Raw genomic sequence first — 13,409 nt, 5'->3', positions numbered from 1 at the left:
CTGTCGCTCGTACTCGGCTCGCGCCACGCCGGGCAATCTCGGCGCGGCGGCTGCGCGGACTGTCTCTGTCGGTGGGCGTGGCTTGGCGGCGGCTGCTCCTCGGCGCATGCGCGACTAGGTGAGCTTATAAACCCAAGGGGTGCGCAGCTGTGGCGTCGGTGGTTGTTAGGCCACTGCGCATCGAGGTTTCTTGCGGAGAAGTGTCTTTTTTATGCAATGCTTAAGAGCTTCGCTGTTAATGGTGATCTGCGACCCGCCACGGTGGTCTAGCGGTTATGGTGCTCGCCTGCTGACCCGAAGGTCGCGGGATCAAATCCCGGCCGCGGCGGCCATAATTTCGATGCCGGCGAAAATACTTAAGGCCCCTGTACTTAGATTTAGGTGCACGTTAAAGAACCCCAGGTGATCTGAATTTCCGGAGCCCTCCACTACGACGTCTCTGATACTCAAATCATGGTTTTGGGATGTTAAACCCCAAGAATTATAATTAATAATATGTCCGGGCTTTTTAACGGTGAATGTGTTTAACCTGCCGTTAACTTGTGCTCCGTCGTAAAAAAATTACCATCCTCATGAACACGCACGGGCTGTCTTCATTCTCATGACAGTGAAGCTGTTTAAGCTATATGCTTAACTTGTGTAACTTGTGCTCCGTCGTGCAAAACTCCTCAGGTGGGCATGCGCCGCAGGAATTGGGCAAACCCCACTACCGTTTACAGCAGGTACGAGTGTCAAACGAAAACGAACACGTGATAATGAGAGAGAGAAAGAAAACGATAGAAAGAAAGAGGAAGAGAACAATAGAGAGAAATAAAGGGTGTATAGGAAAAAAATAAAAAGACAGATGAACAGAGACAGAGAAAGAAGCAGAGAGAGAACGAGATCGAAAAAGATAAATAGAGAGAGAAAAAAACAAAGGAATCAAAAGAAATAAATATGCAGAGTGGGAAATAGAGCGGGAAAGAAATAGAAAGGAACAGATGCAAAAAAGAGATACTATAAATAGAGAGAAGGAGAAAGAAGGAAGGCCGCCTGGCTGTGCTCTTCCTTCAGGCTTGCCACCACTAGTGCGGAGCTGCCGTAATATTTTACGTTCCAAAACCACCACACAATTATGAGAGACGCCGTAGTGGAGGCCTCTGGAAGTTTCGACCACGTGGGGTTCTTTAACGCGGTTGTTTTGAAGCCTGTTCAGATGCAGCTGTAAATGAGCTCGACCAGAGCTGCATGTAACGAGTTACAAGTAATCGATTACTTGTAATCAGTTACATCTTACATTTTGTAATATAATCGAATACTTTTCTGTAAGCTATGGGTAAATGAATTACATTTTCTTATAATGTCTTACCAGCAATCAATCACTTCTTTTTTTCAAAATCAAGTTGTAACCAGTCTTCTACGGCAGTTTTTGTCCCGAAAAATATGCGACCGCTCTGCAGGGACCCCCTGTCCTGTTAGACGAGGGGTCCCTACAGAGACTATTTTTTAACCTTTTATCTGGGCTTACCTGCAACGCCTTACCCGGGCGCCAGCAAGAGCGAAGCGCTACGCTTCATAGAGTACATGGACACTATCATCGCAGCACTGTGTAAATGCGAGCTAGTGCGCAAGGTGTTCCTACGTTATAATACCACCATTCCCACAAGCGCATGGATTGAGGGAGTGTTCAGTGTAGCTGCTGACATCTTAACGAGGGACCGTGGAAGAATCAGCGACGACAACAATGAAAAACAACTCCCATTAAACGTTAACAACGTGTAACACTATATCACAGAAACCACACTAAGCCTCCCATCCTTCACGCAAGCCTCCAGCCTCCTCTATGCCATGCAAGCCACAGTAGTTCGTTGTAGTTTGAGTGAGCTTGTGTTATTATGTTACGGCGATAATACGTTGAATGAAAGTAACGCAAATGTAATCTATTGCATTCCTGTAAATGCTCAGTTACTTTTCTGGGGCTGTAACTGATCACTGTAATCAAGTACATTTTAAGGAAGTAATTGTAATTCTAATCGGTTACTTATTTTCTGTAACATGTACTCTGGGATCGACCCGTCAATTCAGGTTTCGAGGCCATGAAAACTGCATTTGGCGCCTTTCTTGGCATGGGTTCACCTCCAAAAGGAACAATTTCTCCACTGAAAGATTTCCTGGTTCTTTACTGTCCTTACAACCTGACGATTTAGGAGGTACAACACGACGTACCGTTATGACAATCCACCCAATTCACACAGTAGTGACACAATGCTTAATAGTCGCTGGTTATCGAGTACATTCTCATGCACTGAGAAAGTACACGATAATGCTCACGGAATGAAGCGTGGAAATTTAGGACTAAGTAAGGGACGAGCTTTCATTTCCACGGTCTTTATTTTTTGTGTCACATAGCGTAATATTGGCACTTCCATCAGAGCCAACATCACCTTTAATGATCACATTTCAATCATCACAACGTGGTTATAGCGGGCAATTAAAACACGTTATGCTTAAAGGTTTCATGTCGTGTTTCATTCTGCACGGATTGTAGCTTAATATATTCCCGAACACAATGCAGTAGGAACGAACCGTGTGAATGTTTATTGGGCAAGAGACAAGTAACACTCATACCACAACGATAGCTGGAAGCATAATCACCGATGGTCGAATTCGAACCGAAAGGTCAAGTCCAACTCTTATCTATACATGCATCAACAGTGCGCATTCCGGTGTAATCGCCAGCGCTCGGATTGGTTCCAGAACGTGCCACGATGCTTTCGTCACGCGTGCAATCTTATCACATGAGCCTCCTTCTCTCTATAGTACGCGCCAATATTGAAGGCATTCCACATAAGGGCATCTTTCTTCTAGAGATAAGACTGACCAGCCGGTGTAATCTGCTACCGCAAACAATGTAAAACAATACGTGTCGGATACTGCTAATGAGTTTTTGATGCAAAAAGGCAAAAGTTCTTAGGGGAAGATGGAAGCTTGAAGAGCTAAAAAATTCGTGAACACGGGGCGTCACTGGAGCCTATGTTTCCACAAGCAGGCTCTTCTTCTTCAAGGCTGAAACTTCAGCTGCATCCTTGAAGAAGACAAGTCCGCTAGTCGAAACGTCGGCACCCCGTGTTCACAAATTTTACAGCAGAGCTGTTATGTTCGAGGTCTGCCGCGTGTAGTAGATGGAAAATTGTGATCATCAGTAAGCGGCACGCGCTGAATCACCGTCCAAGCACCCTGTACAGATGGTTAACTAGAGAAGCCCAAACGTGCCCGCCAGCTCTCCTGTGACCCAGTCTTGCGCGACTTAGTGCAAGCTGCTCAAATGTTTTAGGGGCGAAGCTCCTTATGCCGTGGTTCTGTCCATCCTCCGTTTGTAGGTTTGTTTGTTTGTAGTAGCCACCTCTAGTTCGTGAGAAGCGCGCGTTCTGGTATGCAGTAGAAGAAGAAGACGACGTTGACGAGTGACACTCTCGCGCGTGTTCGCCTGTGTGGCGTTCTTTCTTCTTTACTACGTCTCGTGTTTTCAACGACACCCGAAGACAACATTTCAGAAGTAACGCGCCATGAGGCTCCCTCATGGCACGCTTTCTCTTTAGCTCGGAGTCGCCAGATGGAAGGCAAGGCTGCAGAACGGAGGGCACGGAAGGCGGCGGCAGCGCGCTCTCTCAGACAGAATCCTGAGGTGAGAGCCCGCGAGGCCGAAGCTGCACGTCGACGCTACGAAGCAGATTCCGCCGTTCAAGCCCGCGAAGCCGAAGCTGCTCGACAAGCTGCACGGCTGCGGCGAGAAGACCCCGCCGTTCGAGCCCGCGAGGCCGAAGCTGCACGGCTGCGGCGCGAATCGGATCTTCAAAATGTGAAGGACCGTGAAGCGGCGAGAAAGCGCGCGTACCGGCAGGCAGAGCCCGAGGCTGTGCGAGCACGTGAAGTGGCTGCAAAACGCATCAGGCAGGCTCTGCCCGAAGGCGCCGACGCGCGCTTTCAGCGGGACTTCTTTGATAACAGTTTCGGCCATAGTTGCGGTGTGTGCGACAGATTGCGGTTCTCAAACAATCTAGTCACAATATGTTCCATCAAGAAGGACCACGCTCGCGCCAATGCCATCGCCGTGCTGCAGCGCGAGTTCGCTTCGCTCCACTCATTATCATTCACCACGTAGATATGCTGTGACTTTTTTCATCTAACTAGCTTTCGGGGATACTGCTTCGCGTTAAGACATAATTGGTTGGCAGTGAGGGAGATGGCATAATAATTGCACACAAAGACCGTTCAATAGCAGCTTGAAGACAGCCTCTCGAGCGAAGTGCTATGAACTTTACGTGGATTTCTATAGGGTTTCAGCCATGTTTTTTTTTATTGACGTGATGTAAGGAGATGTTGGCGCACAAATAAGGCGCCGGCTACTCCTTAGCTCTTGGAGTACAATGGGTCCATAAATATAGAGTACATAGGGTCCATAAACGTAAAGTACATAGGCATGTTACCGTATTTCAATGTTTAGAGGCTGCCTACAACGCGGGTATATTATACACAGGCTATAAAGTAGCTAGGCTCGTCCTCGCCTGAAAATCTCACTCAAGGTTTGACGTAAAAGATTGAGCTGGCTGTGGGTGTTGAGGTGCGCCTCGGGTAGGGGAGGGGAGCAGGAGGGGCGACAGCCCACCTAATCTCCCAAATGGGGGCGCCAATTAGCCTTATATATTTACTCAGTTAGACCCTTTACGTCATTGTTACGTCATGGTTATTGCTGCGCATGCTTTCTGACGATAATGACGACCAAAGACCACTGATGGTACATTCAAAGAACTGTTTACTGCCCACTTTTATCCCGGTAAGCCGGGGTAAACAAATGGCAGGATTATGTGAGTAGCACGTCATTGCTTCATTTTTATTTCTACATCCACTGTGGAGCTCGTTTGATTTTGGTCTCGACCAACGGGGAGGGGGGGCGCAGCTTTGACACTTGCCCCCACCCCAACCCCCACCCCATAATGCGGAACCCTGCGCTATGGCTTTGTGGAATGCCTTCATCCGGTCATTGCTCACCACAACGATCGATGTGCGACCACCACTTTAATGGCAGCTCAGAGCTGACATCTCACGTGATGATCTGTTCCCTTTCAATCGCTGCAGAAAAATCGATAGCAGGGCTAGTTGTCGGTAGTTCTTGAACATCTTGAAAACTGCGTAAGAAAGACACGGACAAAAGCAGATGGTGTGTCCTTTTATATTCTTTGTCCGTGTCGTTTTCACGGTCTTTTCAAGATGTAAAGAGTTTTCCATGGTAGAGCACTGCACGGGCCGTGATAAGTGATTAACTAGGCCGAAAAGGTCGTGGCGAGCTACTTGCCACCACCATTCAACCACCGGCAAGCTAAATTCAACGACCTCGCTGTGCCGTCAATGAAGTTGTTTCTCTCTCTCTCGGCGCGAGCCTGGCCCGGGTACGGAACTCCTTTAAGTTTACCCGCCCGAACCCGGCCCAGTGACTAAAAGCGAGACCCGGGCCCGGCCAAAACGCGAGAAAAAATTTTGCCCACCCGGCCCGGCCCGGCCCGACAGCAAATAGGGCCTGACAGGGGCCCGAACCACTAATCTAGCTGGTATTTCCCGTACGTGAAATCGACAGCAAGGTGTTTTAAGTGGCAAATATCTGCGCTGCTCTAGAGCATGTTTCGCTAACAATTATACATTAACATACGGTAATTTATCGTAAAAAGGGGCTCACGGTGGAAACAGTTGAGATGATATGCTGGGTACAATCGATGTTTGTACCACAGCAGTGGTATACTGTGCCTAGTTTTTCTGCAATATAAAAGGGATCAAGGGCATTTTGTAGCAGATAATATTGTAGCAAGGAACGTGATATGCAGCGCGAGTTCAGTTTCAATATGGATCGCATTAAAAACAGGGGACAGCGAACAGAACGCCCTCTTCACTGTCTTTGTATTGCGCTCTCTGTTGAAATTTAAAGCATGCTCTAACGACAAAGGCGATCGTGGACCGTTATGGATATGTAGCACGTCTCTTCAGCACAGTAGCGCCTTGCCACAGGAAGAGGATTAAAAGGATAACGTCAAATTTGTTACCTTGTTGTAAATACACAAACCTAGAGATAAAAATTGTAATGAACCGCGTGCACCACGTGTAATTTTAGAAATAGATATAAGCAGCCAAGAAGACAAAACTATATTTGTCATAGCATTATTTGCAATTATCACACCACTGCTAATATAAGTTTTTAACGCGAAAGTGTTTTATGCCGGGGTCCACCACGGCTCCACTACCGTATTTCCGTCACGGATATGACCTTGTAAAATATACACAAACTGATGGCAAAGAAAAAAATCTCGATGAAAAAGTTCCGCCGCCGGGAGTCAAACCTGCAATCCCTTGCTCCGCAGCGTGCGGCACGAACCGACTCGGCCACAGACGGCACGTTTTGCAGCATACTAACGGCGTGCTATTTATATACACCATGTGCCGGTGGTGGTACTCAGAGATCGGTGGTACATCAGCGTGTTTTCGTTATCACTAGCGAGATGGCGCGAACGGCTCGAAGGGCGCGCTTTAAAGGTGCTTTAAGTGGCATATATCTAGGGCGTGGTCGCTCGCGCACGCGCGCTTATCTCCTGATTTGGGGGGGGGGGGGGGGGGGGTTGTATGGCTTGTGGTCTCACCGCAAGTTTGCTTTGAAGTTCCAGAGAGCACGAAGGTGACTTCACTCACTGCAGCGGCTGCTTTTGGGAAAGGGGCGTGCTGATCACCCAAAAATAAGTTACAAATGTGACAGTTACTTTGCGATCATCCTGTGTACAGTCGTGCGTTCGTTTCGTGCGTCCTCCTTTATGTTTGAGCAGGACGCTTTAACTGTCGAGGTGTGAAAGTTGTTAGTTCACGCTCATCCTGTGTATGTTCTTTTCGTGCGTCCTTTCTGCTCGAGCAGCGCGTTGCGAGTTTTTAACTGCTTGCCGTTCTTCGCGTGACATTACAATTTGTTGCTGTAGCATTCATTCCTTCGCCCTTGTGCCAAATAATGCACAACAAACGCTCAGCTACGTCTGTGAAGACAAGTTTCACTTTTGTGTGATACCAATTCCTATGACAGAGGGTTCAGCCATATTTTTTGTGGGATATTTTATAGTTTATTTCCTCACGGGTTATAGTGCAAAAAGTCAAATTGTCAAGAGATTCCGGCTTTAAGCACACCATGCCCTGTTGCATCGCATATCCTGCCGCGCTACATGTTTCTCGCAATGCTTGCGCTAGCCGCAGGGGCGCACATCTACCTCGTGAATTGTGAAGGCGTCGGCAGTCGTTGTTCTTAACTTCCACCACTGGAGCAACTTTAGAATATCTTTGTGGACCTCTGCAGAATGAACATAGCTGTCGAGCTCATCCCTTCATTTCTCTCGTTCTCGAACGTCGTGCCACTCTTCAATGTATCTATAAAACTCCCCTATGAGGGCTTGTTCTTGCAGTTTCCAGCAGCATCCACAGTTTGCACCGTGCTCTTTTTTTTTCTTTTTCATAATATAATGCTCTATGCCTTCCTAACGATGTTGTGCTGGTAGAAGGTGGTCATTGGATTACGCGGCTAAAACCGTCAAAAGGTAGACGAAGCGATTTCAATCTATTTTCGGGGTTTGTTCCAGTTTGGTAATAAAGGCGCGGATGAGCTTCTTGACGCTTTCTCATTGGATGCATATGATTCGAAGTAAAGGGACATCACCCGGCACGGAATTCGTTATTGTGTTTTTTTCAAGCCAGATATTTCATCAAGCGAATATACTTTGCCCCACGCCTTGTTTACTGGACCTATGCTATACCTGCACATTTTAACGCTGTTGCGGCAATATCATGTAGCTCTAGCACTGTGTAGCGAAGGGGTCTCAAACACGCGGCCGGCAAACCTCTCGATAGCGTCCCGCTGCCCGCACGTGACTGTCTTCGTCCCATTTTTTTATCTTTAAAAGTACGCTCTTAAGCTACACAGTCATGATGAATGCAAATAGCGCGAAAAAACGTATGACTAGACGAAGAAGGCTACAGCACAGCAATGCGCTTGTGCTGTAGCCTTCTTCGTCTAGTCTTACGTTTTTTCGCGCTATTTGCATTCATCATGAATTACCAACTCGCCCAACAACCAATCCTTCACAGTCATGACAGAGCTAAAACATTTGTTTTCGTGAGGTACTCCCTGCTGCCACCATATGTTGATTCAGAACCGTTAAACAAAACTCTACATTTCAGAATCGGCGTCCAGATTTTAGTCATTTTGTAGATTGATATCCATATGTTGTTGGAATTATGCCTCTCCGAATACCCTTCAGAAATAACCCATATAGGAGTTATGGCAAGGTTTTCAAATGGCAACGCTAGCTGACATTTCGTACGACTTATCCCCTCCCCCCCCCCCTCTCCGCTTTTCGTCACTGTCCTTTCCCCTGCGGCAGTAAATTTACGTGAATGCGGCCCGTCAGCTGAGGTGAGTTTGAGACCCCTGATATAGTGGAACAAGACGAAGGCTCTGACGTTAACAATGTGGGCACACAAAGCAGGCTGTGCATGTTCATCTCGCGTCACATGACCACTGGGAGTGGGGACGAAACCACGGAAAAAGAATGTCTTTATAGGGATTCTATGTAACGGGACTCCGCGCAGAGCTTTCCTTTTAACGAGAGCGTTTAGTGCGCGGCTGGATGATCCAAGAACGTTTCGCCGCTATGGAGCTCTGTGATTGCTCTTGATTGCGATGATAAGTTATAGGTGTAAATTTATTATATTACATTTATTACTGCAATTACAAAGTAACATTTAGGATGTAAAATAATAGCGAATGCGAATAAAGACCAAAATAGCGAGATGTTGACCATATAAGCGCCTGGTCTATTTACTTTTAGCTCACCTGCTTCAGATAAACCAAGCAGCCCCAATTGCAAGGAGCAAGAAATGTTCAGTACTTGTCCCTCATAAAGCTTCTCCAGATAGCTTGCCGCACATAAAAAAAGCGTTTCTTTTTCGAGATAAAATGTGAAACACATGTTTCCACAACAATGTGGAACAATGTTAGAGACACTAAAGAGAAGAACGATTTTACTATTACCAGTAAATTATTTTTTTTACAATGCGGGTGGCGACGCCACCTTGACTCAGAAGAGCTTGGATGCGAGCTTGTTGGTACGGATCCATCATAAAAACCCAGCGCTAATTTACACCGCGCCCGTCCTCGTTTGCTGTTTCTATGTGCTTGTTTAAATCAGCAATGTGTTTTTATGATGGACGTCACGTTGAAGACGCCGTGACGTTATGGATTCCGACAGTGTCTTCTGGGGCCTACGTAGTACTTAATCGGTAAAAATGAAGTACATTGACCTCTGAGGGGGCCATAGACTTAACATACCAAGTTTCAGGAAATTTCGTTGAGCCAACGTCCCCAAAATACGACAAATACAGTTTGTCGTATACGACAAAATATGACAAACACGTCGGATTCGTCGGAAGTTACGTCGGACAGACAGGCAGATGCCTGAATGTGAGATTGCTCGAACACAATCAGAAAGTGAAAAAAAAAAGGTTGTGATGATTTCTTGGCGGCTCAGTGGGCGGAATGTAAATGCGTGCCTTTATTTGACAGTACAACAGTGTTGGTCACTCACCCTAAGGGTAACACCAGGATCATCATTGAGGCGGCAGCGATTGCTAATGGAAGCTACGTCAGCAAGCCATCCATCGCAATAACAAAAAAGAAACTATACTCGGGGACAACATTCTGTGGCAATGAAGGGAAAGGTACAGAGCCACAATGCACGTATCCTACCGCTAACGAATGTAGTCCCACAATTGCGTCCGTATTTTCTGCGTGAGATATATAAAATACTGCTTCATTTTCTACATGTAGCTTTTTGAGACGGAACACAGCGCACACAAGCGAGATATTTGTATTTCTTTTACTTTACACTTTGTCACTTTGAGTTTCTGCGTGCTTGAAAAAGTCGCGCCTTTTACCCGTACCTTGGACGCTAAGCAGCGTTTGCGTCGAAATGCAACGCTAGCCATCACTTTCCTGGAAACTGCATTACGAGACGCGTGCCAAACCGGACTACTTCGCGTAGCAGTACATGTGCAGACGCTCCGCCCCCGTAGCTTTCCCTTCATTGCCACAGAAAGTTGTCCCCGAGTATAGAATACTTAAATTCACCCGCACGTGTTGGTCCCCCTAGTTTTCCTGTATTTGTTTAGGTTTTTCTGATAACGTTAGGTTTCGTTAGGTTTGACTGATATCGTTGTAATCACATGTGACAGGTATATATGTGTAACTTCCAACGACAGTTGGAAGTTAGCACTTGTCCTCGTCGTTTCTTTGTCTACTGTGCACTTATTGCGCTAAAGTTTTAGCATTATGGAATACCAACTAGCCCGCTCTCACACCTTGCTCCTGTATACAGGTGTCACGGTACGAGATGCAATATCGCAGTAATATTGGTGGATATAAGCGTACATTGCCATCGGGCGTCACACCATGTGAATATCGTACGATTGGTAAACGACTACCCATTACAAAAGGCACATACATTACTGCGCATGTTCCCTTAAGACCACTTAGTGGGTGCATCGCAACATCGAAAAAGTTTTTCGCACATAATTGCTCCTGGTTTAAAGCATGCTACCCATTACATAAGGCGCACACCTTAGTGCACGCATTCTGTTAAACACTCGTAGTCGGTGCACTGATTCTTCTAAAAAAATGTCACGTGCACAGATGTTCTCACACGCCACCGGGCTCTTGACACGCTGTGTAGTCTACAAGCGCCAACCAAACTGCGGTGTCTTCTTCATCGGGTTTTGGTGGGGCATCAGTATCAAGTGGCACACGACAACGAGGGCAGCCACGAAAAACGGAGGCAGAGAAGGCAGACACCAAAGCTCGGCGCGCTGCGGCTATGCGACCACGTTGTACTTCGTCATTTACATTGGAGTAATGCACAGTGTGAACTCGAGCAACAATATATATTAAGAGGTATGCGCTAAGTGGTCAAAGTACGCACTAGGGGCAGGATATCGCTATCGCGTTTAACTCTTAAAAGGAAAGTTTAGGCGTTCCCGATTTTTTTTCTCATTTTGTTTTTTTTTCTTGCTTCACGTGATGGCTGTTATGGGCACCGGCGGCGGCGGACAACTACGGCGCCAAAAACGGCCGTTTTTGGGATCTCATAACAGCTTTCGCTGTAAAAAATAGCGCATGATTGTGAGCATCCAGGTTCTAACGATTGTGAGCATGCAGTTCTTTTTTTACGTCGTACCTGAGGTCCAGGTGCTGCAGACTGGAGGCCAATTGCGGGAAGTACGTCCGCCGCACTTTCTGGAGTCGATTTGAAGGCAGCTTGATCTCTTCAACGCTGTCCAGTCCGGATAGGGCTTGGTCCTCTACGCGCTCTATACGCGTGTTCTCTATCGAAAAGCTCCTCAGACGCGTCAAACCGTGAAACCAGTTCTTGCGCAGAACTTCGATGGTGCTGGTGTCGACCATCACGTGCTTCAGGCTGTCCGTCGCGCCGAGGTGAGCATCGCCAAGGTCCAGGTCTGTGTGGCGAACGTCCAGGCCTTCCAGCTTACTTCCGAGAATGATTGTGGTGTCGTCGTGCCCTTGCGTGGGAGAGACTCGAAATGTGGAGTGCAGGATCTTAATGGTGACTACGTTGAGGCCCTTGAACAGATCTACCATTATGGAGAAGTTGACGTGTTGGAGTGTCAGTGCGTTCAGTTCGTACGCGCGCAGATAACTGAACGGCACTTCCAAGTGACGGGTACTCGGTATGCCACTGCACAGGATCCGCAGGCCGATGCTGGCCTCTATGCATCGGCAAGGCATGAGGAATGCGCTCTGCGGGCACGATACCTGCTTGTATGCCTGGGCGGTGTAGGACGCCATCAGGGCAGTGGCGACTAGGAGGTGACCGGTGAGAAAATTGGGCCGCCGCATCGTTCGTCACTCGGCGATGGGATTTCAAAGAACAATGCCCCCCTCTGCATGTGCGACCTCGGAGCGTGCCTTATCGGGCGCCGACAGAGAGGCGCAGCAGTGGACGGCGTCGCTCCGTCGGGACACACGTAAACGCGTGCACTTCACCGAGGTTGTCCCAGACCGCCCTGACCTCGTTCACGCGCGATGGGATAAGCAAATGAGGGCTCACTTACTAAAGTCACCAGACCGGCCTGCGCTTTCTGTACTCTCCCCAGAGTTCTGGCACTGACATAATACGTGTCAAGGAAGCATAGCAGATATTTATGGTCAGTTCTGATTTGCACTTGTCGCCTCAAAGAAAGGGCTATAGTGCGAGTGTGCACAACGATCATGACGGTAACAGAAAGTACTAATCTATCTATCTATCTATCTATCTATCTATCTATCTATCTATCTATCTATCTATCTATACTATCATCTATCTATCTATCTATCTATCTATCTATCTATCTATCTATCTATCTATCTATCTATCTATCTATCTATCTATCTATCTGTCTGTCTGTCTGTCTGTCTGGTCGTCTGTCTATCTATCTATCTATCTTATCTATCTATCTATCTATCTATCTATTCTATCTATCTATCTATCTATCTATCTATCTATCTATCTATCTATCTATCTATCTATCTATCTATCTATCTATCTATCTATCTATCTATCTATCTATCTATCTATCCTCCGTAATGGTGTTGTCCTGGTCATTTTGTTAGCTTAGTATGCACCAAAACTCGCATGGCGTAAGATGACTGTATCACGAAGATCAATAACATGAGTGAGGCGACATGAATTACCTGATGTGGTCGATGTAGTGCATGTAGCTGTGGGGAATTCTTCATTACCTCACTGTAAATTCCAGAACATGTGCCACACGATGTTCGTACATTAGAAAATTCAAAAGCGGGCCACGACATGGGTGCTTGGGACACTCACGCCATATATGGTCGTCGTGGTCGTTTCATAATATGGTATCTACCAGTATGTGCATTCGTGCCTGAGAAACATGCTGTGAGACATCATGACCTGTATGGCATGGCATGAATGTCTCTCATGATGGCACAACATAAATGGCATAAATGCACCTATTGCATGAAATTTTCGTGATCACGGAGTGTCGCTGGAGCCGACGTTTCGACCAGCGGACTCGTCTTCTTCAAGGCTGCTTTTAGAGCACTGCTCTTAGGTGCCCGTTCCTGAATTGAGCGGCGTCGCCGTCGCCGCCGCTGGCGTAACCGATAGACATGAAAAAATGAAATAAGGTAAAAAAATACCAGATTTAATGGGAGTTTAAACTGGGCCCTCTGCGTGGCAGTCGCGTATTATACCACAGACCCACGCTGCTACTTGAAACCAATTTGCAAAAGGCCCTATACGAGCATCATGTCATGCAAGGAATCGGCGTTA

The 13,409-nt window shown here is 47.0% G+C and overlaps 1 protein-coding gene across 1 annotated transcript in view; it reads right to left on the bottom strand.

Moving 5' to 3' along the window:
• The window catches only part of LOC119403615 (uncharacterized), a 29,904-nt gene extending 17,939 nt beyond the window's left edge, over positions 1–11,965 (bottom strand). Inside the window, exon 1 of the mRNA XM_037670537.1 lies at positions 11,286–11,965. Coding sequence (XP_037526465.1) covers positions 11,286–11,965 — 680 coding nt within the window. The remainder of the gene's footprint in view (positions 1–11,285) is intronic.
• Positions 11,966–13,409: the final 1,444 nt, after the last annotated feature.

This window comes from Rhipicephalus sanguineus, chromosome 8 (assembly GCF_013339695.2).
Source record: "Rhipicephalus sanguineus isolate Rsan-2018 chromosome 8, BIME_Rsan_1.4, whole genome shotgun sequence".
NCBI classification, from domain to species: Eukaryota; Metazoa; Arthropoda; class Arachnida; order Ixodida; family Ixodidae; genus Rhipicephalus; species Rhipicephalus sanguineus.
The sequence above is the reverse complement of the archived record's forward strand: the minus strand, read 5'-3'. Positions and strand labels throughout refer to the sequence as shown.